The sequence below is a fragment of the Pavona decussata genome, unplaced genomic scaffold (assembly GCF_977016875.1).
Source record: "Pavona decussata unplaced genomic scaffold, jaPavDecu1.1 SCAFFOLD_127, whole genome shotgun sequence".
Taxonomy (NCBI): Eukaryota; Metazoa; Cnidaria; class Anthozoa; order Scleractinia; family Agariciidae; genus Pavona; species Pavona decussata.
The window spans coordinates 1,398,484-1,422,217 of record NW_028145541.1 but is presented as its reverse complement, the minus strand read 5'-3'; the positions used below and the strand labels follow the sequence as shown (position 1 = coordinate 1,422,217).

The window sequence follows — 23,734 nt, the reverse complement described above, 5'->3', positions numbered from 1 at the left end:
CCTTCACTCACCAAGCAAAAGAACAGAGGCCTGTAAATAGGGTGACAGTCGAAAGCAGCGCTCGAGAAACCTTTTAATAGACCCAGAAACTCTGACAGCTTCTTAAGGGTGGGATACTGGACGAAAATATCATCAGAACAAACAACATTTTGGAGCCGGAATGCGCGCAAATATTGAAATATTTGTCGAGAAGCACATCAGCCGAAAATATATGAAGTTAACTCATACCATGCAAAGGGAATCGAATGTAGATTCGGAATGGCGGTATGAAGGGATGTTAAACCGTGGTAAGCGAGATTCGAAAATTCATTTTGGTTTCTTCAACAAATCAGACGGCAATTAAATTCAAGTTTTGATGTACCAATCGGGCAAAATTTACATACACGTGTATCATATCTGTTGACAAAATGACATTGCAGCGATTCAACGCATCCCTTCATAAAAAAGTTAAGATCTTCATTTCCTAAAACCGTGAAAACCATAGGCTGTTTCTAAGACGAAACTGCAGCTGACAACAGAAGACTGACCAAGATTAACGCAACTTTTAACAAACATGGCGATAACCTTTTAGTAATGAAGGTTCTGAAGAATTCAAATAATGAGATAGCGTGACCTTTGTTAACGACGAACACAACGAGCGTGACAGTCTTTTACGTAACGCTTTCTATTTTTATAGAAATGCATTTCACGAAAAATAACTTGTCAGCCTCACTTCCGCTGATTTCAAAAATTATGAGTCATACACAGCAAATACTAAGTCAGTCCTTGTAGACTTTCTGGGTATTCTCAACAATCTCAATCAATTCATACTTCTGACTGCGCCGTCAAATGGCTTTTCAGCTAAGCAGCATCGCTGTTTTTATCGCGCTGTTGTACTTTTCAACCTGTGGATCCCAACCAACAAAGCCCTCCAAACATGGCGAGATCTACCGCGCTAAAAGTGAGATCGACTCGCTGATTTTCAAGTTGACTCTGGATTTGAACACCTTCAACCAAAAGAAAAATCTTGCCGAAACAATGCAGAAAGACGCCAACAAATTGGCTCGAATCGCTGAAGAAGAAATCGCCTTGTTGAAACCAGTACAGCGCCTTCTGGAAAAACTTGCAAAAGGAAACACTTCGCACGGATATCCGAGCTGTATGGCGGAACGGAGAGGGAAAATACAAGTACGAATTGAGGCGACCGGATCCTCTCTGCCTAAACACTACACTATAGCTGTACCAGGTATGAAATTTAGTTTTTCTTTATCAGTATTATGTAAGGAAATATTCTTTACATTTTTGACGGCTAAACATGGAATCAGCTGAAAATCTGTTTAAAAAAATTGGAAGGAACAACATGTAAAAACGCAACGGTACTGCTTACTTGCTGTACAACGTGGTTCTAACTTTTGACTCTGTGGATAAAATATTTGTCTGTGGTACTGTTTATTATGATTTACAAGGTGGTTCTACCTTTTGAATCTGCGTATGAAATCCTAATTGTGGCCACTCAAATGAAAGCAACCGAACAGTACTTTTCTGTGGTCCTGTTTATTACGGTGTACAAGGTGGTTCTGCCTTTTGGGTCTGCGAATGGAATCCTAAAGTGTGACCATTCAAATGAAAGCTATTGAGCAGTATTTTCATGTGGGGCTGTTTATTAGATAAGATAACTTTGTTACATCACATTTAGGATATCTCTAACAAAAAAACAGTCCCAAAATTATTTAAAAGTAAGCATAAAAGCGTTATTATAAAATCTAAGATACACCAAAATAATAAATGCTGTACAAGGTGATTCTAACGTTTGACTCTGTGCATGGAAGCTTTAAGTGTGACCATTCAAATACTAGCTCTTAGCTAGGCTTCTTTTTCTCGTTTCCTTTTGTTTCTCCAGCTTTTAACCATCCTCTCCTGAGAATTTATTAAAGCAGTTGACGCGTCACAAGTCCCTGTGACACTTTTCAGATATTTGTTTCACTGATTGATATGAATTTTATTTTCCTCAGTTAATCACCGAGAACTGATAGATCGTGGATTAACACGTGACAATGGTGACGACTTGCAAGTCTATTACCATGACAACGGACAACACCCCGTTCAAGTTGACCGCGTCATTAGTGGCCTGGGAACAAAGTCTGCAACTGTCCAGTTCAGACTGCAGGCTCCTATCTCAGCCAACACTGTTGATGATTCCTCTTATCTCTTGGTGTTTGGTGCTGCGGTCAGCGGCAGTGCCATGGATAATCCTGACAAAGTATTCGCCCTCTATGACGATTTCTCGAGCTCAACATTGAAAAAAGAATGGGTGAAAAACTGGGGAAAATGGAACGTGCAAAACGGACGATTGCTGGGAAGCACGATGCAGACCAGAGATCCGGGCAGTGTTCCCGTTGAGATCGGATTGTATCTTCAGTCAGGTTTTCAGTGGAAAGATGTCGAGGTAGAGCTTGACTTGATGGAGACTGGAAAACACATAAGTTCTCCTGGACCTCTTCTCCGAGTCAGCAATGTGAATCCCAGCAAAACCACAGGATGGTGGTTTCAGTACTACCCACGTTACGCGGAAACCGTCTGCATGAGACCACAAGCTAACAACAGAGATGGCAATTGGAAATACAAAGGAAAGTTACCCACAGCCTTTACATTAAACAAGTGGTTTCACTTCAAGTATCGAGTGATGGGAGACAGATTCTGGCAGTGGGCGAACGGCAAACTTGTACACGACAATGTGCAAGTGGGCAAGGAGTGGAAAATAGCTGCAGGCACTTTAGGGCTAGGATGTTCTGGGTCTCCGAACAACTGCAAAACACTTTATGACAACATCAAGGTAACATTACTGGTTGCCACTGCCCCAAAGATCACCTTGGGAAAGATTCAACATTTCATTCCTACCCAAAGTTCTCTCCTGGGTGAAAAGAAGCTTCCTGCTGACTCGTGTAAGCAGATCCATGATGCAAGTCTGGCTAACAACAAACCACGCGCCAAGAATGGCGTTTATTGGATCAAGACAGACCTCCAAGGAAGCTCAGCAGTTCAGACTTACTGCGACATGAAAAATGGTGGCTGGAGTCTCGTGGGCAAAATCAGCGGAAGAGTGGGCAACATTTACAACAAATGGCTGGTGTCTAACCACAACACTGCAGCGCTGAAGACTCCAAAGATCACAAAACGCCAACAGTTTGCCTGCATTGACGCTCGCAGTTTGGCAGTAGAGGAGGCGTCCATGGTTCTGCTGTCCAGCGGTGAGAGAGTGGATGGTCTGGGGAGCAAGTGGGTGATGTGGCGGTTGCCTGGTGACAGAGAAAAAGCCTCGTTTTGGAAACGTTCTGTTGGATATTCAGCTGTGAAGGCGGCTGTACAGACACCTGTTATGGTGTATGCTTGGAATGGAAACAAAAAGGTCAGACGATTTCACTTGATTTTCCAGCGTAATTTAGCTCCTGCTTTTCTCTCAAATTTTTATGTTAAAATGTTTCAAACTGTTGACATGTATTTCCTCGGGGTTTTGGGAGGTATTTCCCTTGAATTATGATACAGTTTCCTTATCGCGCAGAATTCTGAGTCAGACGGGGAATAATTTTTTTTGGAACCTTTGGATTCCGAGGTGCTTATTTCGAAACAAAAACAAGCTAACAAAACAAACCGAAAAATTAATAAACAAAACAGGTTTTTTTAAACATTGCGCATTTCAGGTTCACTTTTACTTTAACAACTCGCTGTTTATTCGTATTACTCAGCGACAAATATGAAACAAATGTGGCTGGCATTGAGACTATATCTTAAATTGTGAAGCATATCTTGTGGATAACAGAAATCAATAAGTATAAAATACTGGCACGTAGATATTATTTTGCGTGAAAAACAATGATTGAGTTGAAATGTGTTGAAACCAAAGAAATGCCGAACCAAAACTTATAACCTAAATGGAGAAAGATTTCTTTTACACATTTTTCTCGTCTTTTTAAAACAGATTTGTTACCAGAACAAGTTCGGGATACTACCTTATGTCACAGACGGAGGATCATATCCTTATGCGTCATACAACACAGCTGGTAATGTCGGCAGAAACGACTATTGTATGGCTGTGGGAGTCATGAGTAAAGGCTCCACTGCGCATGGCTGGTCACAGAATGCCAATGGTTACGACAGTCCAAGCAGCGATTCTGATTGGCCGAACAAGTCATTCAATCACCAGTCCCCCCATTTGACGGTCTGGCTCAAGTAGCATTTTTCTTTTTGCTTCGCTTTGCTTTGCAAGTTTATAGTAAGTTGGTGAAGGTGTTAATTCCTTTAGAAAAGAAACGGACATTTTAGTTCATTAGGTTTTGTTGTAGAAGTAAGAGAACGTTTGCAACTAACGTTTTTCACTTAAACAATTGATCAAGTATGAAAAATTATTTTTAGAAAAGCCATTCGTAAGCAAAGGTCAAGAACCTTATTGAATGTTGTAAAGATTTCGAGAAAAGCTGATTTTCAGTTGTGAGTGAACTTTTGGTAAAGAAACAGAGAATCAAGATCTCAGGAAACAAAGTAGATACTAAACCAAGATTTTCTGCGATAAATGAAAATTTTGTTGCAGGATTTTTCTAAGGTGCAGTTGAGGTAAATTTAGTTTTGTTTCTGCGCAAGCTGTGCCATGCTGTATGAAAAACAAAAAAAAAAATCAATAAAATGATGTTGGGCAAAAGTTGTGCAGAGTTTTGCTTTAGAAAACGAAAAATACTATCACATCTTTTGCTATTAACTGTCCCACAATTCCTCCCTGGCAAAGGTTTCTTTCACGTTCCCGGTGTTCCCACACGCCTACTACTACGCTACGCTACGCTGAGCGAGTTCCCGCGAGGAAGGAGACTTTTGCGCGCGTTCGTGAATCCATATCATCCCTGATGGACAAGAGAACAGCTAATATAATTTCTATTGTTCCTTCGAAGTTTAATAACAAAAAAAGTTAGATCCCCTTTTATATAAAATTCGTTTCGCTTGTTTGTTTATGTTGACGTTTGTATTTTGAAAGGAAATAACTTATAAAGGAGCAATTCTCTCGCTAAATTTTAGGGGATAGGCACCTTCAGAAAAGAATTAGAAGAATCCGTAGAAATTCCAACCACTTAGCATAATAACCAAGCTTTTCACTTGAACTCTGATTCCAATTTGCACCAGAAAATGCGAAGAGAAAAGAAATTTCAGTAACGCCGTAAGTAAGTTGGAGGGATGCGGGATTTTTTACGCGGGATGTGCTATAAAAATACTTTGTTAAATTAAGCTAGGAATCTTAAAGTTCGGGATGGCGGATTAGGAAGAAAAGTAAAGACAAATGTTGTTTATATAGAATGTACAGCCGCCTTTACTCACCAAAGAGAAAAACAGACGCCTTTAAATAGGGTGACAGTCGAAAAAGCAGCGTTCGAGAAACCTTTTATTAGACCCAGAAACTCTGACAGGTTATTAAGAGTGGGATACTGGACAAAATATCATCGGAACAAACAACATTTTGTAGCCGGAATGCGCGCAAATATTGAAATATTTGTCGAGAAGCACATCACCCGAACATATGAAGTTAACTCACACCATGCAAAGGGAATGGAATGTAGATTCGGAATGGCGGTATGGAGGGATATTAAACCGTGGTAAGCGAAATTCGAAAATTCATTTTGCTTTCTTCAAGAAATCAGACGGCAATTAAATTCAAGTTTTGATGTACCAATCGGGCAAAATTTACATATATGTGTATCTGTTGACAAATGTCATTGCAACGATTCAACGCACCCCCTTCATAAAATGATAAGATCTTGATTTCCTAAAATCGTAAAAACCATAGGCTGTTTCTCAGACCAAACTGAAGCTGACAACAGAAGAGTGACCCAGATTAGCGCAACTTTTAACAAACATGGCGATTAACTGTTAGAAACGAAGGTTTTCTAGAATGCCATTAGTAAGAAAGCGTGACCTTTACTAACAATGAACACAGCGAGCGTGACAGTCTTTCTACGTAACGCTTTCTATTTTTATCGTAATGCATATCATGAAAAATAACTTGTTAGCCTTACTTCCGCTGATTTCAAAAACTATGAGTCATACACAGAAAATACTAAGTCAGTCCTTGTAAACTTTCTGAGTATTCTCAACAATCTCAATCATTTCTGACTTCTGACTGCACCGTCAAATGGCTTTTCAGCTAAGCAGCATCGCTGTTTTTACCGCGCTGTTGTACTTTTCAACCTGTGGATTCCAACCAACAAAGCCCTCCAAACATGGCGAGATCTACCGCGCTAAAAGTGAGATCGACTCGCTGATTTTCAAGTTGACTCTGGATTTGAACACCTTCAACGAAAAGAAAAATCTTGCCGCGCCAATGCAGAAAGACGCCAACAAATTGGCTCGAATCGCTGAAGAAGAAATCGCCTTGTTGAAACCAGTTCAGCGCCTTCTGGAAAAACTTGCAAAAGGAAACACTTCGCATGGATATCTGAGCTGTATGGCGGAACGGGGAGGGAAAATACAATTACGAATTGAGGCGACTGGATCCTCTCTGCCTAAACACTACACTATAGCTGTGCCAGGTATGAAATTTTTGGATGTTTTTTAGCAGTATTACGTAAGAAAATATTCTTTACATTTTCTAGGGCTAAACAAGGAATCAGCTGAAAATCTGTTAAAAAAGATTACAAGGAACAACATCCAAAAACGCGACGGTACCGTTTGTAACAGAACCGAAAAAATCAAACCTTAACGAAAAGGAGATTTCTTCATCCCGAAACGCTGACTTGTTACAGATACACCTAAAAACGAGTTTGAACTTTTTAAGAGTAATTAAGTTTTAGACAGATTTGGAGTCTGAATAAAATCCATAAGTATTACTATTCAGTTAAAAACTACTGCAGTTGAGCAGTACTTCCTTATGTTATTTTTTAATATGCCGTGTAAGATGATTCTGAAGCGTTACCTTTCAAATGAAAGCTACTAAGCAATTTGTCACTTTTTGAGTCTGTGAATGAAATCCTTAACTGTTTATCAATACTTTCTTTGGTACTGCTTACTTGATGTACAACATGGTTCCAACTTTTGACTCTGTGGATAAAAAAAACTTTCCTGTGGTGCTGTTTATTATGCTGCATACCTTAAGAGCCTGTGGATGACATCCTAAAGTGTGACCATTCAAATGAAAGCTACTGAACAGTACTTTCCTGTTGTGCTGTTTATTACGCTGTACGAGGTGGTTCTAACTTTTGAGTCTGCGGATGAAATCCTAAAGTGTGACCATTCAAATAAAAGGTACTGAGCAGTACTTTCCTGTGGTGCTCTTTACTATGGTGTACAATGCGGTTCTACTTTTGAGTCTGTGAATGAAATCTGTAAGTGTAACCATTCAAACGAAAGCTACTAAGTAGAACTTTCCTGCGGGCGTGTTTTTTAAATAAGAAAACTTTATTAAATTAATGTAAAAGTAAGCATAAAAGCGTTATTATAAAAACTAAGATACACCAAAATAACAAATGCTGTACAAATTGATTCACACTTTTGACTCTGTGCATGGAAGCCTCAAGTGTGACCATTCAAATACTAGCTCTTACGCTTCTTTTTTGTCGTTTTTTGTCGCTAGTTATCCTCTCCTGAGCATTTCGTAAACCAGCTGAGGTGTCACAAGTCCATGTGACACTTTTAAGATATTTGTTACACTGATTGACATGAATTTTATTTTCCTCAGTTAATCACCGAGAACTGATAGATCGTGGATTAACACGTGACAATGGTGACGACTTGCAAGTCTATTACCATGACAACGGACAGCGCCCCGTTCAAGTTGACCGCGTCATTAGAGGCCTGGGAAATAAATTTGCTACTGTCCAGTTCATACTGCAGGCTCCTATCTCAGCCAACACTGTTGATGATTCCTCTTATTCCTTAGTGTTTGGTGCTGCGGTCAGCGGCAGTGCCATGGATAATCCTGACAAAGTGTTCGTCTTCTATGACGATTTCTCGAGCTCAACACCGAAAAAAGAATGGGTGAAAAACTGGGGAAAATGGAGCGTGCAAAACGGACGATTGCTGGGAAGCACAATGCAGACAAGAGATCCAGGCGGTGTTCCCGTTGAGATCGGATTGTATCTTCAGTCAGGTTTTCAGTGGAAAGACGTCGAGGTAGAGCTTGACTTGATGGAGACTGGAACAAAACGTAGCTCTCCTGGCCCTTTTCTCCGAGTCAGCAATGTGAATCCCAGCAAAACCACAGGATGGTGGTTTCAATACTACCCACCTTACGCGAAAACTGTCTGCATGAGACCACAAGCTAACAACAGAGATGGCAATTGGAAATACAAAGGAAAGCTACCCACAGCCTTTATATTAAACAAGTGGTTTCACTTCAAGTATCGAGTGATGGGAGACAGATTCTGGCAGTGGGCGAACGGCAAACTTGTACACGACAATATGCAAGTGGGCAAGGAGTGGAAAATAGCTGCAGGCACCCTAGGGCTAGGATGTTCTGGGTCTCCGCTTAACTGCAAAACACTTTATGACAACATCAAGGTAACATTACTGGTTGCCACTGCCCCAAAGATCACCCTGGGAAAGATTCAACATTTCATTCCTACCCAAAGTTCTCTCCTGGGTGAAAAGAAGCTTCCTGCTGACTCGTGTAAGCAGATCCATGATGCAAGTCTCGCCAACAACAAACCACGCGCCAAGAATGGCGTTTATTGGATCAAGACAGATCTCCAAGGAAGCTCAGCAGTAGACTTACTGCGACATGAAAAATGGTGGCTGGACACTCGTGGGCAAAATCAGCGGAAGAGTGGGCAACATTTACAACAAATGGCTGGTGTCTAACCACAACACTGCAGCGCTGAAGACTCCAAAGATCACAAAACACAAACAGTTTGCCTGTATTGACGCGCGCAGTTTGGCAGTAGAGGAGGCGTCCATGGTTCTGCTGTCCAGCGGTGAGAGAGTGGATGGTTTGGGGAGCAAGTGGGTGATGTGGCGGTTGCCTGGTGACAGAGAAAAAGCCTCGTTTTGGAAACATTCTGTTGGACCATCAGCTGTGAAGGCGGCTGTACAGACACCTGTTATGGTGTATACTTGGAAAGGAAACAAACAGGTCAGACGATTTTCACTTGATTTTTCAGCGCATTTTAGCTCATGTTTTTCTCCGTTTCAAAACTGATTATCTTTATGGTAAATGTGTTATAACTGTTGCCATGTAATTCGTCTGGGTTTTGTGATGTATTTCCCTTGAATCATGACACGTTTTCCATATCTAAATGTCGCGCAGAATTTTGAGTTAGACGGGAAATAAATCTTTTTTTTTTTTTTCGGAACCTTTATTGGAGTTGTGTTCTACACCGTGTTCTTATTTCGAAAAAGTGTTGTGTGAAACACAATGACTGGGCTTAAAAAACGTGAACCACCAAACAAATGCCCAACAAAACACGTATAACCTCAATGGGGAAAGATTTCTTTGACACATTTCTCTGGTCTTTTTCATACAGATTTGCTACCAGAACAAGTTCGGGATACTGCCTAACGGTGCACATGGAGGATCATATCCGTATACGTCATACAACACGGCTGGTAGTATCGCCGCAAACGGGGGCTGTATGGCTGTGGGGGTTATGACGAAAGGCTCCACTGCGCATGGCTGGTCACAGAATGGCAATGGTTACGACAGTCCAAGCAGCGATTCTGATTGGCCAAACAGATCATACTCGCACCACTCCCCGCACTTGACGGTCTGGCTCAAGTAGCATTTTTTGTTTTGCTTCGCTTTGCGGGTTTATAAAAAGTTGGTGAAGGTGTTAATTCCTTGAAAAAAGAAACGGACATTTTAGTTCATTAGGTTTTGTTGTACAAGTAAGAGAACGTTTAAAACTGACATTTTTCACTTAAACAATTGATAAAGTATGACAAATTATTTTTAGAAAAGCCATTTCTTAAGCAAAGGTCAAGAACATTATATCATGGTGTAGAGATATCGAGAAAAGCTGATTTTGTGAGTGATCTTTTGGTAAAGAAACAGAGAATCAAGATCTCAGGAAACAAGGTAGATACTAAACAAAGACTTTTATAGGATAAATGAAAATTTTGTTGCAGGATTTTTTTAGGGTGCTGCTGAGTTTAGTTTCGTTTCTGCACAAGCTGTGCTATGCTGTATGAAAAACGAAAACAAAAAAAATCAATAAAATGGTGTTAGGTAAAAATTGTGCAGAGTCTTGCTTTGGAAAACGAAAAGTACTATCATATGCTTGGCTATTAACTGTCCCACAATTCCTCCCCGGCAGAGGTTTCATTCATGTTTCCAGTGTTCCCACAAGCCAACACTCCACACTCACTAAGCGAGTTCCTGCGAGGCAGGCGACTTTCGCGCACGCGTTCGTGAATCCGTATCATCCTTGAGGGACAAGAGGAAAAGCTAATATGTTTTCTATTGTTCCTACGAAGTTTAATAACATGACTTTAGGTCTCCTTTTAGATAAGATTCGTTTCGCTTGTTTGTTTATGTTCACGTTTGAATTTTGAAAGGAAATAACTTATAAAGGAGCAATTCTCTCGCTAAATTTGAGGAAATGGGCACCTTCAGAAAAAATTAGAAGAATCCGCTGAAATTCCAACCAAGCTTTTCACTTGAATTCTGATTTTAATTTGCAACAGGAAACGGGAAGCGAAAAGTAATTCAATAACGCCGGAAGTAAGTTGGAGGGATGCGGGATTTTTAAGGCGGGATATAGTATAAAAATATTTGGTTAAATTAAGCTAGGAATCTAAAAGCTCGGGATGGCGGATTGGGACGTCAATTAAAGACGCATATTGCTTATTTAAAGTACAGCCGTCTTCACTCACTATGAAGAAGAACAAGCGCCTGTAAAATAGCGTGACAGTGGAAAGAAGCGTTCGAGAAACCTTTTTTAGACCCAGAAACTCTGACAGCTTCTTAAGGGTGGGATACTGGGCGAAAATATCATCGGAACAAACAACATTTTGAAGCCGGAGTGCGGGCAAATATTGAAATCTTTGGTCGAGAAGCACATCACACGAACATAAGAAGTTAACTCACACCATGCAAAGGGAATCGAATGTAGATTCGGAATAGCGGTATGGAGCGAAATTAAACCCGGATAAGCAAGATTCGAAAATTCATTTTGGTTTCTTCAACAAATCAGACGGCAATTAAATTCAAGTTTTGATGTACCAATCAGGCAAAATTTACATATATGTGTATCGTATCTGTTGACAAAATGTCATTGCAACGATTCAACGCACCCCGTCATAAAATGATAAGATCTTGATTTCCTAAAATCGTGAAAACCATAGGCTGTTATTCAGACCAAACTGAAGCTAACAACAGAAGACTGACTCACATTAACGCAACTTTTAACAAACATGGCGATAAACTTTTAGCAATGAAGGTTCTGTAGAATTCAATTGATGAGATAGCGTGACCTTTACTAACGATGAACACAACGAGTGTGACAGTCTTTTACGTAACGCTTTCTATTTTTATCGTAATGCATTTCACGAAAAATAACTTGTAAGCCCAACTTCCGCTGATTTCAAAAATTATGAGTCATACACAGAAAATACTAAGTCAGTCCTTGTAGACTTTCTGGGTATTCTCAACAATCTCAATCCTTTCTGACTTCTGACTGCGCCGTCAAATGGCTTTTCAGCTTAGCAGCATCGCTGTTTTGACCGCGCTGTTGTATTTTTCAACCTGTGGATCCCAACCAACAAAGCCCTCCAAACATGGCGAGATCTACCGCGCTAAAAGTGAGATCGACTCGCTGATTTTCAAGTTGACTCTGGATTTGAACACCTTCAACGAAAAGAAAAATCTTGCCGCAACAATGCAGAAAGACGCCAACAAATTGGCTCGAATCGCTGAAGAAGAAATCGCCTTGTTGAAACCAGTTCAGCGCCTTCTGGAAAAACTTGCAAAAGGAAACACTTCGCATGGATATCTGAGCTGTATGGCGGAACGGGGAGGGAAAATACAAGTACGAATTGAGGCGACAGGATCCTCTCTGCCTAAACACTACACTATAGCTGTACCAGGTATGAAATTTTGGGAAGTTTTCTATCAGTATTATGTAAGAAAATATTCTTTACATTTATGACGGCTAAATATGGAATCAGCTGAAAATCTGTCTAAAAAGGCGACGGTACTTTCTTTGGTGCTGCTTACTTGCTGTACAACGTGGATCTAACTTTTGACTCTGTGCATTAAATACATGTCTGTGGTACTGTTTATTATGCTGGACAAGGTGGTTCTACCTTTTGCGTCTGCGTATGAAATCCTAAAGTGTTAACATTCAAATGAAAGCAACTGAGCAGTACTTTTCTGTGGTGCTGTTTATTACGCTGCACAAGGTGGTTCTAACTCTTGCGTCTGGGTGAAATCCTAAAGTGTAAACCATTCAAATGAGAGCTACTGAGCAGTACTTTCCTGTGGTGCTGTTTATTACGCTGTACAAGGTGGTTCTTACTTTTGGGTCTTAGTGCGTATGAAATCCTAAAGTGTGACTATTCAGATGAAAGCTATTGAGCAGTACTTTTATGTGGTGCAGTTCATTAGATAAGATAAGTCACATTTAGGATATCTCTAACCAAAAAACAGTCCCAAAAGCATTTAAAAGTAAGCAGATACACCAAAATAATAAATGCTGTACAGGGTAATTCTAACTTATGACTCTGTGCATGGGAGCCTCAAGTGTGACCATTCAAATGCTCTAAGGCTCCTTTTTCTTGTTTAGTTTCAATTCATTTCTTCGTTAGAGACTCCGGCTCCCTAGCCATCCTCTTCCGAGAATTTCATAAAGCAGTTGAGGTGTCACAAGTCCCTGTGACACTTTTCAGATATTTGTTACACTGATTGACATGAATTTTATTTATCTCAGTTAATCACCGAGAACTGATAGATCGTGGATTAACACGTGACAATGGTAACGACTTGCAAGTCTATTACCATGACAACGGACAACGCCCCGTTCAAGTTGACCGCGTCATTAGCGGCCTGGGAACAAAGTCTGCCACTGTCCAGTTCAGACTGCAGGCTCCTATCTCAGCCAACAATGTTGATGATTCCTCTTATTCCTTAGTGTTTGGTGCTGCGGTCAGCGGCAGTGCCATGGACAATCCTGACAAAGTGTTCGCCTTCTATGACGATTTCTCCAGTTCAACACTAAAAAAAGAATGGGTGAAAAACTGGGGAAAATGGAGCGTGCAAAACGGACGATTGCTGGGAAGCACAATGCAGAGTAATGATCTGGGCAAAGATAACGTTGAGGTTGGATTATATTTTCAATCAGGTTTTCAGTGGAAAGACGTCGATGTAGAGCTTGACTTGATGGAAATTGGAACAAAAAATAGCTGTCCTGGACCACATCTGCGTGTCACTAATGTGAATCCCAGCAAAACCACAGCATGGTGGTTTGAATATTGTATAGGTAGTCGCTTCACTTGTACCATGAGACCTGTTGTTAACAACAGAGATGGCAACTGGAAATACAACGGAAAGCTACCCACAGCCTTTACATTAAACAAGTGGTTTCACTTCAAGTATCGAGTGCTGGGAGACAGATTCTGGCAGTGGGCGAACGGCAAACTTGTACACGACAATGTGCAAGTAGGCAAGGAGTGGAAAATACCTGCAGGCACTTTAGGACTGGGATGTCATAACTTTAAACAATACGATTGCAAGACTCTTTATGACAACATTAAAGTGCGCTTCATAGTCGCTACTCCACCTAACATCACCCTGGGAGTTTTCCAGCCAGTAGTTCTCGCCAAAAATCATCTCCTGGGTGAAAAGAAGCTTCCTGCTGACTCGTGTAAGCAGATCCATGATGCAAGTCTCGCCAACAACAAACCACGCGCCAAGAATGGCGTTTATTGGATCAAGACAGACCTCCAAGGAAGCTCAGCAGTGCAGACTTACTGCGACATGAAAAATGGTGGCTGGACACTCGTGGGCAAAATCAGCGGAAGAGTGGGCAACATTTACAAGACATGGCTGGTGTCTAACCACAACACTGCAGCGCTGAAGACTCCAAAGATCACAAAACACAAACAGTTTGCCTGTATTGACGCGCGCAGTTTGGCAGTAGAGGAGGCGTCCATGGTTCTGCTGTCCAGCGGTGAGGGAGTGGATGGTTTGGGGAGCAAGTGGGTGATGTGGCGGTTGCCTGGTGACAGAGAAAAAGCCTCGTTTTGGAAACGTTCTGTTGGATATTCAGCTGTGAAGGCGGCCGTGAAGACACCTGTCATGGTGTATGCTTGGAATGGAAACAAAAAGGTCAGACGATTTTACTTGATTTTCCAGCGTATTTGAACTCAAAACTGCAAATCTTTATGTTAAAATGTTTCAAACTGTTGACATGTATTTCCTCGGGGTTTTGGGAGGTATTTCTCTTGAAAGATGATATAGTTTCCATATCACGCAGAATTCTGAGTCAGACGGGGAATAAAGATTTTTTTTTTTTTTGGAACCTTTGGAGACCAAGGTGCTTATTTCGAAACAGAACAAGCTAACAAAACAAACCAAAAAAAAAAATTAATAAACACAACAGGTTTTTTTTAATCATTGCGCATTTCAGGTTCACTTTTACTTTTTAAAACTTGGTCTTTTTGCAATCACTCAGCGAGAAATAAAAAAAAAATATGGCTGGATTAAGATTATATCTTAAATGGTGAAGCATATATTGTGGATAACAGATTTCAATAAGTATAAAATATTGGCGCGTAGATATTATTTTCCGTGAAATACAATGATATGATTGAAACGTGTTAAAACCAAACAAATGCCGAACCAAACACTTATAACCTAAATGGAGAAAGATTTCTTTGACACATTTTTCTCGTCTTTTTAAAACAGATTTGTTACCAGAACAAGTTCGGGATACTACCTTATGTTACGGACGGGGGATCATATCCTTACGCCTCATACAACACAGCTGGTAATGTCGCCAAAAACGACTATTGTATGGCTGTGGGGGTCATGCGTAAAGGTTCCACTGCGCATGGCTGGTCACAGAATGCCAATGGTTACGACAGTCCAAGCAGCGATTCTGATTGGCCAAACAGATCAAAGTCGCACCAGTCCCCCCACTTGACGGTCTGGCTCAAGTAGCATTTTTTGCTTTGCTTTGCTTTGCTTTGCGGGTTTATAGTAAGTTGGTGAAGGTGTTAATTCCTTTAGAGAAGAAACGAACATTTTAGATCATTAGGTTTTGCTGTAGAGGTAAGAAAACGTTTGTAACTGACATTTTTCACTTAAACAATTGATCAAATTACTTTTAAAAAAGCCATTATCTCCTGATTCTTAAGCAAAAGTAAAAACCTTATTGTATAGTATGATTTTTGTGAGTGATCTTTTGGTAAAGAAACAGAGAATCAAGATCTCAGGAAACAAAGTTGATACTAAACAAGGACTTTTATTGGATAAATGAAAATTTTGTTGCAGGATTTTTTTAAGGTGTTGCTGAAGTAAATTTAGTTCCGTTTCTGCGCAAAGCTGTGCTATGCTGTATGAAAAACAAAACAAAAAAAAAAATCAATAAAATGGTGTTGGGTAAAAATTGTGCAGAGTCTTGCTTTATAAAACGAACAGTACTATCATATGCTTTGCTATTAACTCTTCCAAAATTTCTCCCTGGCAAAGGTTTTATTCACGCTTCCGGTGTTCATGAACAGAACAAGGAGCCATCACTCCACGCGCGCTAGGCAAGTTCGCGCGAGGAAGGAGACTTTTGCCCGCGTTCGTGAACCGTATCATCCCTGATGGACAAGAGGAAAAGCTTATATCTTTTCTATTGTTCCTATGACGCTTAATAACATGACCTGAGGTCCCCTTTTATATAAAATTCGTTTCGCTTGTTTGGTTGTTTTCACGTTTGTATTTGGAAAGGAAATAACTTATAAAGGAGCATTTCTCTCGCTAAATTTGAGGAGATGGGCACCTTCAGAAAAGAATAAGAAGAATCCGTAGAAATTCCAACCACTTAGCATAATAAGCAAGCTTTTCACTTGAATTTTGATTTTAATTTGCACCGGGAAACGGAATGCGAGAAGTAATTCGATAACGCCGGAAGTTGCAGGGAGGCGGGATTTTTAACGCTGGATGTGGTATAAAAATATTTCGTTAAATTAAGCTAGGAATCTTAAGGCTCGGGATGGGGATTAGGACGAAAATTAAAGACGAATGTTGCTTATTTAAAGTACAGCCGTCTTCACTTAGTATGGAGAAGAACAGGCGCCTGTAAATAGGGTCAGAGTGGAAAGTGGCGTTCGAGAAACCTTTTATTAGACTCAGAAACTCTGACAGCTTATTAAGGGTGGGATGCTGGACGAAAATATCATCAGAACAAACAACATTTTGGAGCAGGAATGCGCGCAAATATTGAAATCTTCTCGAGAAGCACATCAGCCAAACATATGAAGTTAACTCACACCATGCAAAGGGAATCGAATGTAGATTCGGAATGGCGGTATGGAGCGAAATTAAACCGTGATAAGTGAGATTCGAAAATTCATTTTGGTTTCTTCAACAAATCAGACGGCAATTAAATTCAAGTTTTGATGTACCAATCGGGCAAAATTTACATATATGTGTATCGTATCTGTTGACAAAATGACATTGCAAGGATTCAATGCACCTCTTCTTAAAATGTTAAGATCTTGATTTTCTAGAACTGTGAAAACCATAGGCTGTTCTTCAGACGAAACTGAAGCTCACAACAGAAGACTGACCCAGATTAACGCAACTTTTAACAAACACGGCTAAAAACGTTTAGTAATGAAGGTTCTGTAGAATTCAAATAATGAGATAGCGTGACCTTTGTTAACTACGAACACAACGAGCGTGACAGTCTTACGTAACGCTTTCTATTTTTATCGTAATGCATTTCACGAAAAATAACTTGTAAGCCTCACTTCCGCTGATTTCAAAAATTATGAGTCATACACAGAAAATACTAAGTCAGTCCTTGTAGACTTTCTGAGTATTCTCAACAATCTCAATCATTTCTGACTTCTGACTGTGCCGTCAAATGGCTTTTCAGCTAAGCAGCATCGCTGTTTTTACCGCGCTTTTGTACTTTTTAACCTGTGGATCCCAACCAACAAAGCCCTCCAAACATGGCGAGATCTACCGCGCTAAAAGTGAGATCGACTCGCTGATTTTCAAGTTGACTCTGGATCTGAACACCTTCAACGAAAAGAAAAATCTTGCCGCAACAATGCAGAAAGACGCCAACAAATTGGCTCGAATCGCCGAAGAAGAAATCGCCTTGTTGAAACCAGTACAGCACCTTCTGGAAAAACTTGCAAAAGGAAACACTTCGCACGGATATCCGAGCTGTATGGCGGAACGGACAGGGAAAATACAAGTACGAATTGAGGCGACAGGATCCTCTCTGCCTAAACACTACACTATAGCTGTACCAGGTATGAAATTTCGGGATGTTTGTTAGAAGTATTATGTAAGGAAATACTCTTTTCATTTTTGGCGGCTAAACATGGAATCAGATGAAAATCTGTTTAAAAAAAAATTGCAAGGAACAACATCTGAAAGGCGACGGTACTTTCTTTGGTACTTCTTACTTGCTGTTCAACGTGGTTCTAACTTTTGACTCTATGGATAAAATACTTGTCTGTGGTACTGTTTATTATGCTGTACAAGGTGGTTCTACCTTTTGAGTCTGCGTATGAAATCCTAAAGTGTGACCATCCAAATGAAAGCTACTGAGTAGTACTTTCCTGCGGACTTGTTTTTTAGATAAGATAACTTTCTTATATCACATCTAACAGAAAACGCAGCGCCAAATTAATTTAAAAGTAAGCATAAAAGCGTTATTATAAAAACTACGTTACATCAAAATAATAAATATTGTACCAGGTGATTCTAACCTTTACTCTGTGCATGCAAGCCTTAACTGTGACCATTAAAATACTAGCTCTAAGTGTTCTTTTCCTCGTTTTATTTCATTTCGTTTCTTCGTCAGAGACTCTCGCTCCCCAGCCATCCTCTCCTCAGAATTTCTTAAAGCAGTTGAGGTGTCACAAGTCTCTATGACACTTTTAAGATATTTGTTTTACTGATTGACATGAATTTTATTTTCCTCAGTTAATCACCGAGAACTGATAGATCGTGGATTAACACGTGACAATGGTGACGACTTGCATGTCTATTACCATGACAACGGACAGCGCCCCGTTCAAGTTAACCGCGTCATTAGCGGCCTGGGAACAAAGTCTGCCACTGTCCAGTTCAGACTGCAGGCTCCTATCTCAGCCAACACTGTTGATGATTCCTCTTATTCCTTAGTGTTTGGTGCTGTGGTCAGCGGCAGTGCCATGGATAATCCTGAAAAAGTGTTCGCCTTCTATGACGATTTCTCGAGCTCAACATTGAAAAAAGAATGGGTGAAAAACTGGGGAAAATGGAGCGTGCAAAACGGACGATTGCTGGGGAATACGATGCAGAGTAAAGATCTGGGCAGAGATAACGTTGAGGTTGGATTGTATCTTCAGTCAGGTTTTCAGTGGAAAGACGTTGATGTAGAGCTGGACTTGATGGAAACTGGCAAAACAGCAAGCTCGCCCGGACCATTTCTACGCGTCAGCAATGTGAATCCCAGCAAAACCACGGGATGGTGGTTTCAATACTACCCACCTTCCGCCAAATCTGTCTTCATGAGACCACAAGCTAATAATAAAGATGGCGGTTGGCCGTACAAAGGACAATTACCAACGCCCTTCAAATTAAACACATGGTTTCATTTCAGGTATCGGGTGGCGGGCGATAGATTCTGGCAGTGGGCCAATGGGAAAGTTGTACAGGATAATGTAAAGGTGAGCAAGGAATGGAAAATAACTGCAGGCACCCTAGGACTGGGATGTCATAAGTCTAATCACAACTGCAAAACATTTTATGACAACATCAAGGTAACACTCCTGGTTGCCACTCCTCCAAACATCACCCTGGGAAAGATTAAACTTTTCATTCCTGCCCAAAGTTCTCTCCTGGGTGAAAAGAAGCTTCCTGCTGACTCGTGTAAGCAGATCCATGATGCAAGTCTCGCCAACAACAAACCACGCGCCAAGAATGGCGTTTATTGGATCAAGACAGACCTCCAAGGAAGCTCAGCAGTACAGACTTACTGCGACATGAGAAATGGTGGCTGGACACTCGTGGGCAAAATCAGCGGAAGAGTGGGCAACATTTACAACACATGGCTGGTGTCTAACCACAACATTGCAGCGCTGAAGACTCCAAAGATCACAAAACGGAAACAGTTTGCCTGCATTGACGCGCGCAGTTTGGCAGTAGAGGAAGCTTCTACTGTTCTGCTGTCCAGCGGTAAAAGAGTGGATGGTTTGGGGAAAAAGTGGGTGATATGGCGGTTGCCTGGTGACAGAGAAAAAGCCTCGTTTTGGAAACATTCTGTTGGACCATCAGCTGTGAAGGCGGCTGTACAGACACCTGTTATGGTGTATGCTTGGAATGGAAACAAAAAGGTCAGAGGATTTCACTTGATTTTCCAGCGTATTTTGGCTCTTGTTTCTCCCTTGTTTAAAACTGCAAATCTTTATGTGAAAATGTTCCATACCTGTTGACATGTTATTCCTTGGGGTTTTGCGTTGCATTTTCCTTTGAATGATGATATATTTCCCATATCTAAACGCCGCGGAGAATTCTGAGTCAGACGCGAACTAAAGCTTTTTTGCGGAACGTTTGTTGCACTTGTTTTGGATACCCGAGTGCTTATATCCAAAAATAAATGCAAACGAAAAAGATAAAAGAGCTTTTTTTTAAACGTTGTGCCTTCTAGATTCACTTCTATGAGTACGACTCGTTTTTTTTATGCGTATCCGTCAGCTACAAATAAAAAACAAATTGGGCTAGTATTGAGACAAGATCTTAAATTGTAAGGAATATATTGTGGATATGCGTGAAACACGATGGTTGGGCTGAAAAAACGTGAACCAACAAACATATGCTGAACCAAACACAATGGAGAAAGATTTCTTTGACGCATTTCTCTCCTCTTTTTCAAACAGATTTGCTACCAGAACAAGTTCGGGATACTGCCTTATGTTGTACACGGAGGATCATATCCTTATGCCTCATTCTACTCAAACGGTGGCACCAAGGCAAACGACTACTGCATGGCTGTTGGGGTCATGACAAAAGGCTCCACTGCGCATGGCTGGTCACAGAATGCCAATGGATACGACAGTCCAAGCAGCGATTCTGATTGGCCAAACAGATCATACTCGCACCAGTCCCCTTATTTGACGGTCTGGCTCAAGTAGCATTTTTCTTTTTGCTTTGGTTTACTTTGCGGGTTTATCGTAAGTTGGTGAAGAAGTTAATTCTTTTAGAAAGGAAACGAACATTTAGTTTTTTTAGATTTTGTTGTAGAAGAGAACGTTTGCAACAGACGTTTTTCACTTAAACATTAATTGATAAAAGAGGACAAATTATTTTTAGAAAAGCCATTATATTATTCCCGAATTCTTAAGCAAGTAGATTATTGTATGGCGTAAAGATTTTGAGAAAAGCTGATTTTGTGATCTTTTGGTAAAGAAACAAGAGAAAAATAAAACATTCTCAAATTGAACAGTTTTTCCTGGTTAGAACGAACCGCAAAAATCGTACGAAACAAAGTAGATACTAAACAAAGATATTATGGGATAAACGAAAATTTTGTTGCAGGATTTTTTTAAGGTGCTGCTGAAGTAAATTTAGTCTCGTTTCTGCGCAAGCTGTGCCATGCTGTATGAAAAACAAAAAAAAAATCAATAAAATGGTGTTGGGTAAAAATTGTGCACTCTTACTCTATAAAACGAAAAGTACTATCTTATCCTTTGCTATTAACTGTCCCACAATTCCACCCTGGCAAAGGTTTCTGTCACGCGTCCGGTGTTCATGAACAGAACCACAAGCCAACACTCAACGCACGCTGAGCGAGTTCCCGCGAGGAAGGAGACTTTCGCCCGCGTTCGTGAATCCATATCATCCCTGTTGGACAAGAGGAAAAGCTAATATCTTTCTATTGTTTCTATGAAGTTTAATAACATAACATGAGATCCCATGCAGATTAAATTCGTTCTCTTGACTGTTTAAGTTCATGCTTGTATTTTGAGAGAGAAAAGAATTGATTTATAAAGTAGCATTTCTCTCGCTCAATTTTGGGAGATGGGCAGCTTCAGAAAAAATAAGAAAAATCTGTACAAATGCCAACCACTTAGCATAGTAAGTAAGCTTTTCACTTGAATTCTGATTTCAATTTGCACCGGGAAACGGGAAGCGAAAAGTAATTCAATAACGCCGGAAGTAAGTTGGAGGGATGAGGGATTTTTAACGCGGGATATGCTACAAAAAGGCTTCGTTAAATTAAGCTAGGAATCTAAAAGTTCGGGATGGTGGATTTGGGCGAAAATTAAAGACGAATGTTGTTTATAGAATGTACAGCCGCCGCCTTCACTCACCAAGGAGAAGAATAGAGGCCTGTAAATAGCTTGACAGTGGAAAAAGCAGTGTTCGAGAAACTTTTTATTAGACCCAGAAACTCTGACAGCTTATTACATGTAAGGGTGGGATGCTGGACGAAAATATCATCGGAACAAACAACATTTGGAGCCGGAATGCGCGCAAATATTGAAATCTTCTCGATAAGCAAATCAACTGAACATATAAAGTTAACTCACACCATGTAAAGGGAATCGAATGTAGATTCGGAATAGCGGTATGGAGCGAAATTAAACCGTGATAAGGTCTGGTAGACGAGTATCGAAAACCAAAGTTTGCTTCGTTCAACAAATCTGACGAGTTTGATGTAAGAATCGGTGCTTTCAGTCGCAATGTGTGTCAGCATCCTAAAACTATGTTTTTTTTAATAAAGTTGTTATTGTTAAACCATGGAAACAAGAGGTTCCTCTCACACTCTCCTGATGAACAAGTAACAAAGCTGCAAGAGTTAATTGCATCTTACAGTGCAAATATAAGAAAGAGAGTAGAAGACACCGATATTGAGGTGAGGCTACCTCTGCAACCGCATTGTAACCAGGGTTTCAGAGAAGGTAAAACGGCCGATGTGATGGAGATTCGCAAAGGCTCTCAGTTTGTCGGCCTGATTTGTGAAACAACTTGAGATTAGCTGGTTCCAGCCAAATTTCATTTGGTCTGTCGGGCTGTCTGTCTGTCACTAAACCACTCTGACCGAGTAAAGTCTCTCTTCTCAAAGAAAGGCTTTTCTTGCAAGGTGTCACTAAACAGTCTTACACAGGGCACAGAGAAGACTAATCGAATTTGTTGAACAAAGCGTCATGACCATTCAAAAAATCTCAAGAGATGCGTAGCAGGTTCTCATGACGCTTTATAATTCGACCACGCTAACGTATTTGAATTAACAAACTCGCTTTGCACTGCAGTATCCCGGTAAATTTAGCCGGAATTATGGTCAAATTTGTCTTCCTCTGTTCCCTGTGTTCTTATGGTGCAATTACCTCTCTAAAAGTGGACAAATGGAGTTACTCATGGTGCAGTTTTCTGCCTTCGAGAGAGTTGAGCGCATTGCTTTCACACCAGACTAAAACTCATTCAGATTCACAGGCATAATTTGTGGAACTTTGATCAGCAGCATGATGGAAATGGATGATGGGATGCTGAACCATCTTTGTTAGGTTAAAGACAGTTTTGCTTGAATCAAATTTTTGTGGTTTACATTTTTTTAAATCACAAAAGTTCGATGTTGCAAAACAGAAAGTTGCTCGTTTATTTGCCCTTGATAAGAAAACAGTTTTGACCAATGCACCAACCTCTTAGTTACTTCAGTTTCCAAGCTCTGAGCAGTTTATACTATGAGTTCTTTCTTTCTTCATTTTTTTATTATTTACGATAATCCATGTAACTGAGCACAAGAGCAAATAAAGTTGTTCTATTATTATATTCTATTCCAAATTCATAAAATTGAGTGCCGTCCCTTGAAGACCTCAAAATTAGGATTATGTGAAAATTTTCTGTAGTTGTAAACACGTGTCGTTTCAGAAATATATCCATACCCTCACACAGATTTTTTTTTTGGGGGGGGGGGTGGGGGGTGGGGGTGGGTGGGTTTGGGCCTTTCTTTGCACTTTCCTTTAAAATCTTCTAGCCTTTTGAGACCCCCACCCCACCCCTTTCACCCTCGGAATTTCCAATGACATTCCATGGGGGGAGGTGTGGATATCTTCTTGAACCACACATGTCATTTTTAAGTTTGACTGACTTGCCAGAAACAATAAAATAAAAAATGTACCTACCACCCTTGGGAGCATAGGAGTAATTGCTTCTAGTATAAAGTCATCCAGCCAATCACCGGCCCTGATTACAGTCATGTGACCTTGGACCATTTCATCAACTGTAGCATGTACAAGTTGGCTTGCAGATTCCCTTACAACCTCATGGATAATATCAGTGGACACTTTCAAAAGAGGATCTCTTCTGGATAAAGAACTGCATGCCAAAAATAATAACAATGATAAATAGACACATCAACTCTACCTGCAAGAGTGCTTTTTATCATTTAAGGAACATTGCACAAATTAGGAAATTTATTTCTCTGAAGACTACTGAAACTCTAGTTCATGCTTCTGTTAATTCAAAGCTGGACTATTGTAACTCCCTAGCGTATGGCTTGCGTAAATATCTCCTACAAAAGCTTCAGTATGTTCAAAACGCCGCTGCGCGCCTTATTACCGGTATACGGAAACA

At 40.4% G+C, this 23,734-nt stretch overlaps 6 protein-coding genes and 1 pseudogene across 17 annotated transcripts in view; 5 read left to right on the top strand and 2 right to left on the bottom strand.

Moving 5' to 3' along the window:
- LOC146469125 (uncharacterized) overlaps positions 1-15,542 on the top strand; it is a 41,168-nt gene extending 25,626 nt beyond the window's left edge. Inside the window, exons 2-4 of one of the 4 annotated variants that reach the window (XR_014867294.1) lie at positions 2,403-3,385; positions 3,956-4,461; positions 15,344-15,542. Coding sequence is in view for 2 of the 4 variants with exons in the window: in XM_085123769.1 (XP_084979895.1) it covers positions 1,141-1,225; positions 1,992-3,385; positions 3,956-4,210 (1,734 nt within the window). In the remaining 2 variants the exon portion in view is untranslated. Of the gene's footprint in view, positions 1-1,125; positions 1,226-1,991; positions 3,386-3,955; positions 4,667-9,978; positions 10,098-15,343 lie in introns of those variants that run through there. The other 3 variants (XR_014867295.1, XM_085123769.1, XM_085123768.1) reach the window with 3 other exon arrangements.
- The window catches only part of LOC146469103 (uncharacterized), a 202,370-nt gene that overhangs the window by 36,165 nt on the left and 142,471 nt on the right, over positions 1-23,734 (bottom strand). The gene's annotated exons all lie outside the window — the stretch shown is intronic.
- Positions 1-23,734, top strand: part of LOC146469117 (uncharacterized) — a 102,058-nt gene that overhangs the window by 21,051 nt on the left and 57,273 nt on the right. The gene's annotated exons all lie outside the window — the stretch shown is intronic.
- LOC146469124 (uncharacterized) overlaps positions 1-23,734 on the bottom strand; it is a 65,428-nt gene that overhangs the window by 36,165 nt on the left and 5,529 nt on the right. For all 8 annotated transcript variants that reach the window (XR_014867302.1, XR_014867304.1, XR_014867305.1 and 5 more), the window contains exon 7: positions 23,284-23,476. Coding sequence is in view for 2 of the 8 variants with exons in the window: in XM_085123772.1 (XP_084979898.1) it covers positions 23,284-23,476 (193 nt within the window). In the remaining 6 variants the exon portion in view is untranslated. The remainder of the gene's footprint in view (positions 1-23,283; positions 23,477-23,734) is intronic.
- On the top strand, positions 6,446-9,743 carry LOC146469127 (uncharacterized; annotated as a pseudogene). The gene is made up of 3 exons (XR_014867314.1): positions 6,446-6,545; positions 7,691-9,082; positions 9,474-9,743. The product of XR_014867314.1 is annotated as an uncharacterized LOC146469127 (transcript).
- Positions 11,787-15,353, top strand: LOC146469126 (uncharacterized). Its single transcript, XM_085123785.1, has 3 exons — positions 11,787-12,033; positions 12,876-14,272; positions 14,852-15,353. Exons 1-3 carry the CDS (start codon positions 11,826-11,828, stop codon positions 15,104-15,106), a joined length of 1,860 nt encoding a protein of 619 aa, XP_084979911.1. The 5' UTR covers positions 11,787-11,825; the 3' UTR covers positions 15,107-15,353.
- LOC146469116 (uncharacterized) overlaps positions 17,025-23,734 on the top strand; it is a 64,028-nt gene continuing 57,318 nt past the window's right edge. The window contains exons 1-3 of the mRNA XM_085123780.1: positions 17,025-17,421; positions 18,101-19,494; positions 20,038-20,397. Of these exons, the coding sequence (XP_084979906.1) occupies positions 17,025-17,421; positions 18,101-19,494; positions 20,038-20,292 (2,046 nt within the window). The 3' untranslated portion in view covers positions 20,293-20,397. The remainder of the gene's footprint in view (positions 17,422-18,100; positions 19,495-20,037; positions 20,398-23,734) is intronic.